Genomic DNA, 17,352 nt, shown 5'->3' with positions numbered 1-17,352 from the left:
TTATTAACTGTAGTCGATCTTCAAATGTTAATATTATTTTGTTTCATTTTCTCACAAAGATTTTAATTGTATTGATATTATTGTAGATTTTTGAGACTAATTTATTATTATACTTGCATAACTCAATTCCTAGATATTTTAAGGTAGATTCTTGTTTCCCTATGCTGTGATCCCCCTTAATCTGCAGTTCTTTTTTTATTTAAAAATAACAATTTTGATTTTGATTTATTGAAATGGAGTCCTTAATATATCTAATTCTTCTAATGTCTCTTTTGTATTAGATAATGTTTATTATATGTCATCAGCAAATAGCATTACGTTAGAATTGTATTGTTCATAAACATCTATTCCTTTGATTTTTATATTGTTACAAATTGAATCTGCCAATATTTCAATAGCCAGAGCAAATAGAATCGTGACATAGGACAACCTTGTTTAGTACCTTTTGTTATATATATAGATTCAGAGGTAAAAGGACCTAACTTGATATATGCTAAATTATTTGTATATATATTCTTTAGGAGATGAACAAAGGATGCAGGAAATTCAAATAGAATTAGGATTTTGAATAAATAGTCCCCATTTAGGGAACCAAAGGCTTTCTCTATATCTAGGCCAATTATGAGTGTTACTTTATTTTCTTTATTAACATAATCTATAAGATAAATTATCCTTTTGATATTGTCATGTGTGGGTCTATGAAATATAAATCCAGTTTGATCATTATTTATTGTTTTGGATAGTGGTATTTTCATTCTGTTAGTTAATATTGTCATAAATATCTTATAGTCATTATTTAATAATGATATAGGTCTATATGAGGTACAGAGGTTTGGGGATGTGTTTTCCTTTAGGATTGGTGTGATTAAGGAATATCTCCAAGATGGTGGTATTAAAGCTTGTGACTGAATTTCTAATAGAGTTTTAAGAAGAGGAATAATATATTTGAAGGAAAAAGTTTATATATTTCCATAATTATGCCATATATACCGGGAGCGTTATTATATTTAGCCTCTTTTATTATATCTGTAATTTCTTTGTAGGATATGGGTGCTTGCAGATCTAGTTTTAATTTTTCTGTTTTTTTTTTTTATATTATCAAATTTTTCATCTAGATTTAATTGATAGATATGTATATTTTCTTTTTGGAAATGTTCCATATAGTGATTTCCATAGGCATCAAGAATGTCACCTATATCCAAGACATTTTTCCCTTTCTTTTCATGGAAGATACTTTTAATGTTATTAGCTTTTGATTGCATTTTGATTCTTGTGGATAAATTATGTACATATTTGGGAGAAGTGGCCAAGGTATTAATTTTTAGTTTTTCTAAATCTAAACTAGTTTAATGTGTTAGAATTTCATTGTATTTATTGTTTGATACTTCTACTTTCTTTTTCATCTCCAAATGATTTTGATTTTTTCAGCTTTTACTGACAAAAGTTTGGATTGTATTTCTAATAATTCAGAATCCCATTCTCTGATTTGTTTATACCAAGTTAGGGTTTTACCATATATGTAAGCTTTTAATGAGTCCCATATCATTATTTTATTTATTTCTGTGGTGTAATTAATATTTAAGAAGAACTGTAATTCAGATAATAACCAGGGTTTGAATGCTTTAATTTTAGTTATATATGCTGGAATTCTGGAGTTAAAGATTAATGGTTTGTACCCATTTTGAAGTTTTAGCATCAATGAATTGTGGTCTGAAAAGGGGCAGGGAGTGATTGAGAAATTAATGATTTTACAGTGTAAGTCATGGGCAGCAAATATTTTATCTATTCTAGTTTTGGTACCAAATCTGTGATCTTGATGGGAAAACAACCAACATTTATCTTCTTTAAATTTGAAAGTATCTACAAGATAAAATGATTCTACCCACTTGTTTAAAGCTTTTGATACAACAGATGTATGCAGTGGTCTTTTATTTGTAGTTTCAGAAATATCAAATATACAGTTAAAATCTCCTCCTAATATTAAGTTGCCTTTTAATTATTGGAAATTAAATCCAAGTGTTTTTTAACAGTTCCTGTTCCAATGCCTAGGAACCAGTATAGATTGGCTATGGCCCATATTCTGTTATTATATTTAACTATTACTAATGCTATAAGGCCTTCTTTATCTTCATACTTATACATGATTTCTGGGTTAATCACATTTGTTTTCCATAAAATTGTTACCCCTTTTGTCTTTGTCTTATAAATAGATTGCACCAGTATCATATATTTCTTAGGATTCCATTTGTAATTATCATTTATTTTGAAATGAGTTTCTTGAATGAAGACAATTTCTGCTTTGTTCAGTCTTAAATATTTCAGTAGATTTGATCTCTTGCTAGGATTATTTCAGCCATTGGTGTTAAAAGATAATAAAGTTAAATTCATCTTAGATTATTTAGACTATGTACTTTTTGTTTTATTGTGAGTGTTAAACATTTTCCTCTGATAGCTATAAAGTATATGTTTGAGTTTTTAAAGGAAATTATCAGTTTTATACTTTGAGAGCTTACCAATAAAGTAATATTTTGGTCAGGCATACTAAAATTGTTTTTGTGAAATAAATTTAAATTAATAAACGTTAGCAAAACTAAGATCCACACTAGCCATGGAATGAAAATCATTCCTAATCTGATGGATAAACCTTAGTCCATCAGATTATCATTCATACCTTGACAATCCAGAACATCTGAGCTCCACCAATTAAATTATCATATGGAGAATATTTGTAATAGGAATAAGCAATATTTATATTATTTTGAACAGATATAGTATTATTGTAGATTAGACAGAATTCTAATACAATATAAATGTCTACTTATTGTATAAGCAATTAATATTTACATGAAAGATAGATGTCAAGCAATTCAATCATAGTAAAGTAGGATGTATCATATATAAAACTTCAGTAAAAGATTATAATACACAGTTATTTAACATATTCACCCTTATTGATGAAATCTTTCAAAACTTATTACTTAATATAAATAGATGGTAATAATATTTATACCTAACGTTTATAATACAATTTATTTTACTGAATATATCACAAGTTATATTTCATTGTTTGCCATCAAGTTAAGTAATCACAGTGTTTGTTGTTAACTTACTTAAAGCATTAAGTTTGTTTTATGTGAACACTTATAAAACTTAGCGCATTTTAATTAGTGCATCCCTCTTCCCCCATTTCCTACATATAAAGATTTTCATATCTGTGATTTCTTATTATAAAATGAGTGAAATTATAGGTTAAAAAAAACAAATTCACTTATTGTGATTAATGATTACAAGTTCCTTTCCATATGCATAAATTGCCATTTTATGGCATATGCTGAACGTTTTTAGATTTAAATGGCAACATTCTATCTTGTATAATCAGCAAAGTTTAAACTGAGTGATTATTGTCAATTTACTACTATTTGTTCAGAATGTGATTGTTACATTCTGTGACATTCTTAGGTCAGGCTTCTATTGTTTCCCTTGAACCACTTTGTCATTTTGATGTCATGTATAAAACATTAGTTACCTTGGTAATAGCTTAGGTATTATGTATGGTCATGATGGGCTACAAAACCACAATTCAAATTGAAGCAATTATATGACTTGTTATGCACATTTACCTATATGAGAAAATCATCATGCTTCCCCTTGATGTTCAATATAGTGTATGCCATTTATGACAAGGTAAAATAGTAGTGTTATACACAAGTCCTTGTTTTTAAACTGAGTGTCTATTGTCAGTTTAATACTATTTGTTCAGAATATGATTGTTGCATTCTGTGACGTTTCAAGTTCAGGCTTATATTGTTTCTCTTGAACAACTTTGTCAGTTTGATGTCATGTATAAACATTAGTTACCTTGGTAACCACTTAAGTATTATATATGTTCAAGATGAGTTCCAAAAATTACAATTCAAGTTAAAACAATTACATGACTTGTTATGCATATTTACTTGTATAAGAAAATCATTATGCTTCCCCTCGATGTTTAATATAGTGTATGTCATTTATGACAAGTTAAGACAGTAGTGTTATTAAACACAAGCCCATGTTATTAAAGCCTGTCTTTAATATCTAAATTCAGCAGACAGCGTCATCTTATATGAAGATTATATATTTAATGTCTAGATTTACTAAAATCATAAATTACTATTGCGTGTGTGTGTGTGTTTTTTTTGGCTGTTGCTTAGTTATTTAAGAGACCACACACTGTAATGCTTATTCTATATTATTAGCTCCTTCCAAGCATGTTTATTTAGTCCATAGACTTTAAATTATGAGACCCTTTTAGTTTCATATTTGTTATAAGTATATTTCCATCCTTACATACACACATCAGTACTTCAAGCATGGGCAACAATGCCCATCCAGCTTTGCCAGAATACCATTCACTAGTTCATGTCGTGTCTTTCCAGGCTGTTTTTAAAATATCCAAACCAATATTTGTCCTGTTTCATTTTACCAGCCTATTTCATGCAGTGGCAACTCTGCCAGGGAACCACTCAATACACCTTCCAGTACCACAGATATTTCCATGAAGGAAATCTGATGAATCTCTAGCACTTCCCGGCAACCCCAAACACCCCTAGAATCAGCTATCCCCATATGCCCAACACGTCCAAGCAAGCTCACCTACCAGACCACTGCAAAGGGTACTGCACAAGACCAAGTGCTCTTGGTCTTTCACAATAATTCAGACTTCCACTCTTATGTAAGTCCTTAATGTGTTTGGACCAAAATATATTTTAAATATAAAACTGTGCTTATTATTTATTTTTTTTATCAAGAATCAACTTAATGAGCTAAACAAAGTGTTGGGAGACCATCAATATGTGTACATGTGGTTTAAAACAGCCTTTTTATTATACATTTTTTAAACCAAAAACTTCATTGCCGAGAATCATCTCAGAGGCGCCTCAGAGCCATTAAGAATTATCATCAGTCTGTCTCCATTACCACAGCAACCTGGGAGCATCTGTTTCTTTTAGTGTGTCTGTGTACTGCATACCAGAGGCTTGCAATGCACCTGAAGCAAAGCTTCACTTTACTGCAACTTCAAGCCTAAGTTCCCTCCCTTTCAGCAAGGCAGCAGACAGGAAAAGAACAGAGAGCAAACAGATGAAAAAAAAAAAAAAAAATGACTCCCAACAAGCCGCTACAACAAGAGATAACACATTCTTCCAGCCTTCCCACCTCTCACTCAGCAGATGTATAAACAAACTATTCTCTGCCAAAATATCCTAAATCACAATTTTATCCACCCATTTCCCCAGGATCCAGGCTAAAACACTAAATGTCTCTTCCTAAAACACAAGCATCAGTAAACCTCAATAACAAGCTGCCACCCACAGCTATCCAGAGATGAAAATGGCAACATACAACAGCTGCCAGACACAGCTGCATCCACACACACCATGTCGGGCTTAATCAAACAGCACTCGAAGCTACGATACCTGCCATAATTGATATTAACTATGTTTAGACAGAATAATAATGACATTTGTACTAGCTGCCAGACATGGCTGCATCCACGAAAACCATATCAAGATTGATCAGACAGCACTTGAAGCTATGATACCTGCCATAATTGATATTGACTGTGTTTAGACAGAATAATCATGACATTTTTACTAGCTACCAGAGATAGCTGCATCCACGCACACCATATCAGGATTGATTAAACAGCACTCATAGGAGTGATATCTGCAATAATTGATATTAACTATATTTAGACAGAATAATGATGACATTTGTACTAAGACTTGCTACTGTTATTTAACCAGGATATACATGACATTTCTAAATCATACTTTAACTGAAGAAGGCATTAGCCTCCATGACAGCATTTTTTTTCTAAACACTCTACTGTTACTGTTATTATATATGATGTTAATTTGTTACATTTGAGTCTGAACTCTGACGAATGGTAACTTGTTGACTTAGTTAATTAATTACTTAAATTATTATAAGTAAAACAAATAAAAAAAATGAACAAGATAAGTATTCATTGAGTTCAAGTAGGAGAATAGAAACGTCTATGTTTGGCTTATATATAATGTAAATAGTAACCCATCTTGACCTACCTTTGTTTGTGAAGAATTATTGGACTCTTTGAACATTCTGAATAAATTATTACTGTTTCTCAGTCGTTTAAGAAACCCTCCTTTTTAAAATAAAAACAGATGACAAGTGATGTACCATATCAGTTGATAGTATGAGAGATGTAGCTGTAAGAGTTATTTTGTGGGACAGCTATCTTGGAATCAGTTTTTTGTTTCTTCTTTCTAGCATCAGTCCAAGGATTTGTTTCTTTATTCTTTTAAGAATAGGGGCAATCCATTCCATTTATTCTGGGATAGACACTATGTTGTTGTATTTAATGACTATAGTAGCTTCTTCTAAGTCATTAAAGGTTCTCATCTCATTAGCAAAAAGTATTTTTATCTTGGCTGGAAAGGCCAGCTGTGCTTTAATGTTGTTTTGTTTCAACAGTTTTATTATTGGCCAGATTTTTTCCTTTGTTCTAGTATTCTGAAGAATAATCATTGTCAAACGTTATTATGCTTTGACTGTATTTTAAGGGTGATTTTCTCCAAGCAGATTTTAATATTAGTTCCTTGTCCAGAAATGAAAGAAATTTTATAACTATGGATCTAGGTGGATGATTTGTTGAGTTAGAAGCAGGTTTCCTCAGTGCTTTATGCGCCCTTTCAATTCCAAATGAAAGTCCCACTTTCAAGTCTAAAAATTCAGGAATCCAGGTTGTTAAGAATGAAATAATGTCTTCTCATTCAGTGTTTTCAGGCAGACTAAAGATCTTTATGTTGTTTCTCCTTTCCCTGTTTCCTAAGTCATCTATTTTGTTAAGCAGCCGTGCATTCTGTTTAAGCAGAAATTCTTTTTGGAATTCTTCCTCTTTGAGTCTCCCTTCAATGTCAAGTTAGAGAAGTCTCTATATTTGTTATATTTGTATGGTGTTGCTGTAATAGTTCAAGAACTCTATAATGGCACAGTGGGAACAACCACGAAAAAAGCCCAGTAGTAAAATAAAAATTATTTAATGAAGCGCTTTTCGTTATAGTAGGTACAATAACTTCATCAGGTTGTTTCTTTTCCAAAGATCCCAGTTATGTTTGGTATACCCAAGGTGCACAAAAATGTTCAAAATCCACCTATGAGGCCTCTTATTGACAGCAGAGGGTCAATTACTTACCCTAGTGCTAAGGTTATTGACCACATATTACAAAAATATCTTAAATCCGAGCCTTAAGTGTGTAAAGATTCATGGACATTTTTGGATAACATGAATAAGTTAGAGTTTAGTGTAAATAACAAATTTCTAACAATAGATGTCAAGGATCTTTACACTTTTATTCCACATGAAGTGGGTATTGAATGGATGAGTTTACTATTGAGATTTAAGGGAGCACCCGAACAAGAAATTTGATTGGTAGAAGAACTTTTTGACATCATTCTTACTAATAATTACTTCATGTTCGACCAAAAATTTTACTTACAAAAGACTGGTGTGGCTATGGGTTCATCATGTGGAGCCAGTTTTGCTAATTTAGTAATGGTCTATTGGGAGAGAATTCATTTATAAGAGCTTACCACACATGGCGAACATTGTGTACTACACCCGATTCTTGGATGACATCTTTATAGCCTTTCGAGGTGATTATATACATGCAAAGGCATTTGTTGATTACTTAAACAGTACAACAGAGTTTTTTGAGTTTACTTTTAACTACAATAATTTCTCTATTGACTATTTGGATGTTAAGTTAAAGATGTCATTAACTCTTGGCTGGTTTCTAATATTTTTAGGAAAAAGACATACTGTAATTCTTTTTTACATTTCTCAAGTGATTATCCTTTCTCACAGAAGTGCTCCATTGTCAAGGGTCAACTAATAAAAGCAGCTAGAATGGTATGACTGGAGTCTGATTTTACAGCAGAATGTGCATGTTTAAGCAGCATATTTATGAAACGAGGATACTCGGTTGAGTTAATTAATGCTTTAATTGAAGAGGTTCGATATAAAAGGGAAAATGGAGTGATTACTCCTATCTTGTACAAAGGTGATCAGTGCTTAATGATACAAGCTGAATCGAATTATACAGCTAATACACTGTCTGGGCATAATGCAACACTGCTCGAACTGAGTATTTCATTCAACTACAAGAGTAGTTTTATAACTGCTTTCAACTTAGATAGCCCTTTAGTTTCTCATATCATTTTTAAAACTTGGGAACTAATAATTAATGATAAATTTTTGGTAGAAAAACTGGGCACTTCACCAAATATAGTGTTTAGAAGAGGCAGTAACATTAAAAATTTGTTGGAAAGCAACCATCATAAACATGTGGATAGTAAATGTAGTATGTTACCTTGTGGTATGTGTAGATTTTGTAGGTTGATTGAGATAGGAAGGACGTTCATGGTGAATAATAATAAGTATTATCTTAATTTTAAACTAACTTGCAATTCAAGATTTGTAGTGTATTTGGCTAAGTGCAAATCCTGTACAGCTTTCTACGTAGGTAAAACCGAACGTAGATTGTGTGACAGAATATATGAGCACATGTATGCTATTGATAGGAAAAAGATAGATAATGCCCTGTCTAGACATTCTCAAATGTCTGGAGGGCATACATTTTCTTTTAAAGCAATTGATCAAGTACAAATAGATGTAAGAAGAGGCCCAGTTTCACTACAACTTGAAGAGTTATAGTTATATTGGCAGTTAGTATTAAATGCCTTTCATAACCCTGGATTAAATGAAGCACGTAACATCTTGTGCCTGTTAAAGCTTAAAAGTTTGAACAGGTAAATTTATATTTAAAATTTATAAAATTATAAATATCTAAAAATAGTTAAAATGATAGTCAGCGTTTAAGTACTATCAAGCCGTATCCATAATCTTGATGTTGAGCAATAGCTTTTTAAATTGTTTACAATTACAAGTGTTAAAAGTAGTTTTGATATTACTTTTAAATTGTTTAAGTACTTTGTAGTACATGACAGAGGTGCTTTTAGATTAGTACCCCTTTAATTTTCAGATTGATTCTGTGGATTTTTTCAAGTGCACTTTACTGGTTGGCCTAATGATGTCATATGATTTTTAAAATACTTTATTTAAATGTGGATGAAATACTTAATGTTATCTGATGAAGTTATTGTACCTACTATAACGAAAAGCACTTCATTAAATAATTTTTATTTTACTACTGGGCTTTGTTCGTGGTTGTTCCCACTGTGCCATTATAGAGTTCTTGGTTTGTTTTTCACTTTTTAACTTTGCTGTAATAGTTCCTTAAGAGTATCAGTCTGTTTTTGAGAATTTAATTTGAGGTTTTCTAAATGATTTTTGAAGCCATCCATCTTCAAAGATAGTTCCTATAAGGTAGATGTCATCAATGGCAGTTCTTTTTTCAAAGCAGCATCTGGATGAGAATTCCTTGAGTAGTTCATATTCAGTGACTCAATATATCTCCAAGTTACTTGACAGGAAAATGTTTGTATATCTCCACCAAAATTGATATTTATGTAGTTTAGTAGTTTATCTGTAGATTTCTGATGTTTATGGAGCTCTCACAATTCATTGTTCTCAGTTGGCCATCCATGCCCCCCCCCAATTTAAATTTTTTTTGGTGTCAACAGGACAGATATCTGAAAAGTGTTGGCTATAGTTTATTTTTGCTCCTGAAGCTGTGAGATTCACAGGTAGTATGAGCCAAGTTTTGATCAATGCATTCAAATGCTTATTTGCAAACCATGATATTCCAGATTATGTTTAATTAAGTAATGGTTTGCAAGGCCCAAGTAAATAATTTAAGCTTTGCAGACAAAATGAGAATTTCAGCATTCATTCATATAGTTTCAACAGTTTACAGTCCCATGGTCGAACTGAGAGAATACTGCATAGGGCAAAGTACTCGATGAAGAAATTACAGAACAGTCAAACTGACTGCCATGGTGCTTTACAGAAATAAAATATTGCACTTAGAGTAGAAGGTGTTGGTCTATCTCTTGTTCTTCTATTGATAGCTTGTAGATTTAATGTTATAAACTCCTCAAAAAAATCAGGTTCAACAGACTAAATCAGAAAAAAATTAAGACAAAGCTTCTACTATAACAAGGATGCTAGGTATCTTCCTTTATTTCCAAATAGAGAAAGGTGAGAGTGCAGTAGAGCTGCAATGAAAAACAATTTGAAGTAGCAGGTTTAAAGAAATGTCAGCTCCGAGATAATTTATTATGATTACTTCATATGGCAGAGAGCTAAAAACAATTGACTTTTGCACAAAACAAATATATTTGCCTCCAAGTGACTAAGAGAGATAAGTTGATTTTTTTTCAGAAGTGATACAAGTGAAAAAGTGGAAGAAGTTTGCAGACAGGCACTTCATGTCCAAGAGTGGATTTATGTGAAAGAAGTTTTGCAGGACTCTTTAAATGGTGATATTCCTAACCTATCTTCATCTCCAGATGATAGTGTGTGTGTGTGTGTGTGTGTGTGTGTGTGTGTGTGTGTGTGTGTGTGTGTGTGTGTGTGTGTGTGTGTGTGTGGGGGGGGTTCCTCTTACGTGATTGAAGTTTTGAAACTTCGAACACGACAATATCAAACTTGTCTGTGCGAAGTTTCAAATCTTTGAACACGGGTAAAAAAATAAAAAAATAAAAGATGCAACAGTAAATTAATTGTTGCAACCAGGGGGGCAAACCCCCATGCACCCCCCACACCCCCGCTCTTTAAATATACCAACTCCGAGATTGCACTACAGTGCAGTAAAGGGAAATATTCCTTTTCCGCACTATAGTGCAGTCTCGGAGTTGGTATATTTAAAGAGTGAGGGGTATGGGGGGGTGAAGGGGGGGCTTGCCCCCCTGCTTGCTACAGTTAGTTTACTGTTGCATCTTTTATTTTATTTTTTTGTGTGTTCGAACTTCAGCAAGTTTGACTATATGGTTTCGACCATATAGGGTTTGAACTTGTTGAAGTTCGATAACATAATAGGAACCTGTGTGTGTGTGTGTGTGTGTGTGTGTGTGTGTGTGTGTGTGTGTGTGTGTGTGTGTGTGTGTGTGTGTGTGTGTGTGTGTGTGTGTGTGTGTGTGTGTGTGTGTGTGTGTGTGTGTGTGTGTGTGTGTGTGTGTGTGTGTGTGTGTGTTTGTGTGTGTATGTGTGTGAGAGATTTTGTGCGTGTGTGTTTTCATCTCTAAAGTATTTGACATATGGATGACTAGTGAATAAGGCAGCTTGATATAGTGACAGTCTGTAAACTGACACTAACAATGCACTGAAAGTGATGTGCTGCTGCTAAAATTATATAAAATGTTTGTTCTTTGTCATTAATGAAGAGTAACTGTAGGAATGTATTTTTCAGGATGCATGATCAGATTTGTGAAATTGCAACTGCTTCATTGGCATAGAGGGATAAAGTCATTACTATGTCCCAACTGACATGGGTTTGATTAGGGGCTTTGGTAACTGATGGAGATGCAGGAGAGGGATGGGAATTAACATCCCAGGGAAAGCAGTCAAAAGGCCATTCGCTACAAAATCCCTGTTGGTGGCTGGGCACATGTGAAGAAGAGGGCCTGGTCTTAGGAGGAATTAAGGTGGGAGGATTGACTGAGTTGTTGTAGAGGAAGTGGTACATCAGCACATCCCTATTGCATGCCCATCCTTGGACAAAGCCAAGAGAGACTGCTGAAGAGTGATAAGATGGGGTAGGGCATAAATAAAATCAGCAGATGGCTAGACTCCCCCCAAGGATGTCCTTAAGCACCACACTGGCCCCAGCCCTTACAGAGAAAGACCATGTGTGTGGAAAACGCTCATAGACCTGGTGGTAGATATGGGGCACTGGGATAGGGAAGTGTAGGATGAAACAAGGGGAAACAAAAAATATATAAAAAAGATATATAAAATGAGAAATGAAGCACTCCAAATGCTTTATATTTCCATTAACAAACATATTTCCCGTAGCAAACATCTACTTCAGAATATATAAATATGTTTCATGGAGATGCAATGTATAGTATGTATTTAGAAATAAATGATGCTTTTGCTGATATAGAAGTTACATGATGTAGCATAATGTGCTCTAGTTATCTTGCAGTCAGTGGTAGAGTTTGTAAGTAAAGCTGATGGAACTGGCAGCACACAATCTTATGTTCACCTTGTCATTTAGGAAAATATGTCTAAATATTTTAACAGTCTTGAAAAAGTGAAATGCCATGTTCTTCTGTCAATCAATTAATTTGTGTTATCACTGTATTGTAGCCCATAATTGTGACTTCTCCAGGCCACACCTAAAAAGCTACAAGAGCAATTAAGTGCTCACTGGGATTAAAAGAGTATAACATATATGTTCATTCCACTTTGAACTTTGCAGTAAAATTAGCAAATGTTTAGAATGTAAAAGGCACTTCAGCAATCTGCTGAAGGCATTTTTATTCTGAAAGGAAGACAGCCAGAGTAAGTTTTCATACCTGCTAAGAGACAGGGTCCCTTCACCAACATCTCAAAGGTGAACTCATAAGGTAGAGGGTTTAGGGCTGGTTCAGTAAAAATGTCAGGAATGCAGGGATGGATGGAACTGGAACTTTTCTCTTCTTTCACTCCTCCAGCACCAAAACAACTAGTAGAGCTGAAAACAACATTAACAGAGTAGATTAAAAAAATCTCAGACTTGACATATAGAGTTAAACCATGCCACAGATGTAAAGCCCTGGTCACAAATTTCAATTGAAAAATACACTGATCTGTTAAATAATTTCAATGGTACATTGAGAATGATTCTTATTTCTCTATTAATCTAGTCTAATAATATGACTTTCCTCTATATAGTTCTGTATATCCATTTATCCAAATGTCACCACTGCTTTAGTCACCCATTTATAACAAAAAATTTTGAGAATGCAATGTGTGGGAATTTGTCTAGAACTGTATACAGTTAATTTGGATAATGCCTCATTTTATTTGTCTCTGGTTCTCTAAAAAAGTTGTATGCACTTGTCTTGTTTTATCCAGTAAATATGTCCAGGTTTCCAGTGGCATAAGGCTTATTCCCAGTGGAAGTCATTTCTGAATTACACCTTCAGGCTCACTACAGCAATAGATTGTCCTCTGCATTAAATGAATACAAGGCAGCCCAGGTCACAGAAATAGTGTTGTTTAAAATTTATGTACTCATAACTGCTGGTGACTTCATTATGTGCCCTTATCAGAAATGAGTACGCATAGACACTCATTGATCACACAACAGCGACTAAACTCTTCAGTGATATACATATAAATATACTACAAGTGACTGTCATCACTGCTTGTACATGTGAAAGCAATAAATCTTTCTTAATTGGCTTTAACAACTATTTGGGTAAAGGTCTGTGAAAAAAGGTTAACTGTAGATGTAAGCCTTACATTAATAGCTGCTGACACATTCTGATAGATTTCAGTAACTATCATTATGATAGACAGATGAATTTAATTTTTATTTATTTACTCTTTGCTGACCGGATTAATTCCACTAGGCAATTGATCTCTTTTAATGAATGACTCGAGGTGGTATTCATGTTAGCTTGGTGAAATGACAGGAAATAGGATTTTCAATGATACACATATAAACATACATATTAATGTATTCACAAGTGACAGGGTGATGTCTGAAATATTCTGTTGCCATACCAAAGGAACACCCACCCAGCACATTCTTTAACTTTATGTGAGAGAGCATGAAATATGAAATGTATAGGTTAAGATATTCTTGAGGTACTATAACAGTACTAAACAAGATAGTGAAGCACTGAACAAAGACAGATTAATAATATTGTTATAAATCAAGCTGATAAAGGTTCCGTGGTCATCGTACTTGACAACATTTTTTTTTTGTTTCTAGTTTGTGAGGTATGTTAGGCAATAGTGTTATTTATTAAGCAGTTTACCTATTATTTATGGACAGAACGCATGGTTCAAATGGATGAATTATTTCTTAATTCTCAAACAACTGGACATATATTTAATTATTTAAACATTTGCCAGATTTACTGTAGTATAAGCATACTGCGGTGGTGGTGCTGCGGTAGCGTTGTCACCTCACAGTAAGACGTTGTCCTGTTCGATTCTCAGCTAGAGCGTCTTCTGTGTGGAGACATGTGTGAATGGGCGTACCTTCGTTAAAGGTTGTGCATCAGGGCTGGCAACTCGCACGTAAAAATCTACTGCCAATCATTAGCGGACCGGAGTTCTGCTGTAGTGACCCCTAACCGGGAAAAGCCGAAAGACTCAACAACTGTAGTATAAACATGATTCATCAGAATTTGTATTCTTCCTGTTTGACTGATTATGGCAGCAATGATTATATTAGTAAAATGGACCCCAATTTTATTAAGCATATTGTAAAATGTATTTATTTTTACAATTTCTGGTTATCTCTATGCTGCCACAATTTCAGAGTGTGCTCAGTAATATGTACATTTTAGATTCAGATTGTTTCATTGTTTTTTTATCATAATTCACAGAGGGTATACCAACTGTGAAAGCAAATGTAATCTTGGAGGAGTGTAATAGTTAATAAATACTTATTCTGACTATACTCAGTATTATTGAAACCTCTTGTAGTATTATATGATTTCTTCCAGAAACATAGTGTATCTGAAGAATTATTGCTAAATATGGAACCTAATATTCCTGGTTACAATAAAAGTTTGCAGCTAGTACCTGCATGTGGTCAGAATACAGTATCTCTGTGCCATGCTACTGTATAGAAATCTATGAAAAGAAGTGCTAACTTAGAGCATCATTCTACAAGGCACATGAGGATGGCTGCATATTGACATTTGTGTCCACTCCTCTAGGACACGATCCCAGAACCACTGTCTCCCGCAAGGACACTAAAACCTCATCCTGTTCTATCAGTCTGCTGCTTCTGGATGACATTCCCCTGATGTCTGAAATCTCAGCTGCTATGGAGCATGCCTTTGCCTTGACATGTATAGCATGTCAGTAACATGCTTATGCTACAGCTGTGAATGTTTAGTTGCATCCCTGATGGTATTTACACCATGACCCATTGTCTGCCACATCTGGTTCAGTAGGAGATGGTCAGCATTCTCTTTCCCTGTAGATACCAAACACGTGTCCAAAGTAGCTGTAGCTCAACATAATTTTCTCTGGGGTTGAAATTGTTTGGCTTCTGCTGTCCACATCATCTCCAGGCATGCAGACAGCTGTGAACACATGACATAGAGTTGTTAACAATTTACTGTTGGAGCTGGTAGGATGATGGCTATAGACAGAGGAGCTACCTACTTATACTGTACTACAGACAGTTGTGGGGCATGCCATACAGTAGCTGTCGGGACAAATATGAGATTAGATACCACAGGCTTATTTTATTTATTTAATTTTTTATTCATTTTAGTAGAATTACCCTTTTGTGGCAGAGATGTGGGAGGAAAAGTGCTTTTAAAGTTAAATGAGATTACAGATAATATATTCAATGAAAACATGTATTACATAGATGCATACAAAATAATAATGAGGTGTATACACATTATGAAGCTGAGGTTGTGTAAGGTTATAGTAATTGCAACAGTTTGGAGATTCTCATAGGCTAAAATTCAGATACAAAAATCACAGCATAAATATTGTGTCCTCAGATTATAGAGACAGTTAATAATATCAAATTGAAGGACATGAGTGTGAATAAAGAGCAAACATTTGTGAATACAAACAAAATATCAGGATGAAATATTCATTTTTATGAAGACTATAATGCTGGAAAGGAGAATGATACAATATATTAAAATAGTGTGTATATATATATATATATATATATATATATATATATATATATATATATATATGGCTATTTAAATGGGGTAGGGTGAAATAGTTAATAGGAGCAAAGGGAGTGAAGAGGGGGTAAGCGTGAATTTGAGAATATGAACGTTAGGGAACATGTATTGTGATAACTTCCCCAAAATGGACAGTCATGCACAAAAACAGAGTGACCATAGACTTTATATCATGGAGAAGTGCTGATCAATGTTAGAGGTTTTAGTTGGGAGACTAAGCAGTGGGTGGGAAATATATATATATATTTATATGTTATCCAAAGGTAGCACAAGAGCAAAGCCATGAGATTAGCTATAAATTGTCTTGGTACCAGTTTAAAGGACTGGAGGCTGCCTACTGTTCAAAGTGTAGTAGGGAATAAGTTCCAAATCTTAGCTGCAGAACTAGAGTAGAAGGGTTTCTGGCAGATTTTTTTAGCTTTGCTGATATACAGGAGTTTTTTAGCAGTGGATCAAATATATCTATTGGGTGATAGTTATGGAGGGTAGTGCTGAGAGCTGAGTAAGCTAAAGGTTCATGTGCTATGTTATGGATTACAATTCTCTGGGTGTATATCAGGTGATGGGGTAGTTCAAACCAGTTTAGTATTCCGAGTGTGGAACAATGATGGATTTGATTGGTTTTGTTAGCTGTTAGCTGTAAATTTTGATATTTTATTATAGTCTTGTTCCAGTTTCTTCTTTACTGAAGCCTCTGATTTTCTGAGGACTGGTGCTTCATTCCTTAGTGTCTGTTTTCTCAAATCCACTCAGTAAAAAATGTAAATGAATGTAGATTTTCTTCTTCACTTCACATATGTCCAGTCAATATAAGGATACTTAAACTTACCCAATAAAATTACCCAGTTATGTGACATAATAAGTAATCATTATGTGATGCACTATCTAAAGCTTGGTATCTATACATCAGTACTTATCTAATATCATTATTTGCTCTTGTATTCTTAAGACCCAAAGCCATGGTTTCTAAGTTCTTAATTACAACAATAACTTTAGAAACTATAGAAACTTTAATTAATAATAATATTCCTCCACATTTCCATTGCTTTGCGACCATTAATATTTTATGAACCCTCGGAGTTGACCGGCTTCAGTAATTGCCATAACTGATAAATCATTTGTATAAATTACTCCAAATAATTGATTAACTTTGTTAGAAATACTATGAGTATCACAGAGATAGAAACTCAAAGAATTATGTCATCTGTTGTTGTATGTTCCATTGTTTGTTTTTGTAATGGGTCTAAAAAGTTTTAATGATATTTTCTACCTAAGGTCCTACACATTTGTCTACTAAAAAGCTAAGATGTGAATGATCCTTAGAGAATAATATACTGTCTGACATTAATTATTCACAGAACATCATTAGTTCAACCCTGTAGGTAGCAGAGACTTCCCTTGATCCATTGTTAAATTGGTTGAGGGTTGGTATAATGGTTATGGTGTTTACCTCACAGTCACAAAGTATAGCGCTTGACTCTCACC

At 33.7% G+C, this 17,352-nt stretch overlaps 1 protein-coding gene across 2 annotated transcripts in view; it reads right to left on the bottom strand.

Annotated features, from left to right (window-relative positions):
- The window catches only part of VWA5B2 (von Willebrand factor A domain containing 5B2), a 1,682,718-nt gene that overhangs the window by 1,146,237 nt on the left and 519,129 nt on the right, over positions 1 to 17,352 (bottom strand). For both annotated transcript variants that reach the window (XM_044070629.1, XM_044070630.1), the window contains one exon: positions 12,502 to 12,659. In XM_044070629.1, coding sequence (XP_043926564.1) covers positions 12,502 to 12,659 — 158 coding nt within the window. The remainder of the gene's footprint in view (positions 1 to 12,501; positions 12,660 to 17,352) is intronic.

Source organism: Protopterus annectens, chromosome 4.part1 (assembly GCF_019279795.1).
Source record: "Protopterus annectens isolate FY-2018-M chromosome 4.part1, PAN1.0, whole genome shotgun sequence".
In the NCBI taxonomy this organism is placed as follows: Eukaryota; Metazoa; Chordata; order Ceratodontiformes; family Protopteridae; genus Protopterus; species Protopterus annectens.
This window is presented reverse-complemented; position numbering and strand designations above follow the sequence as displayed.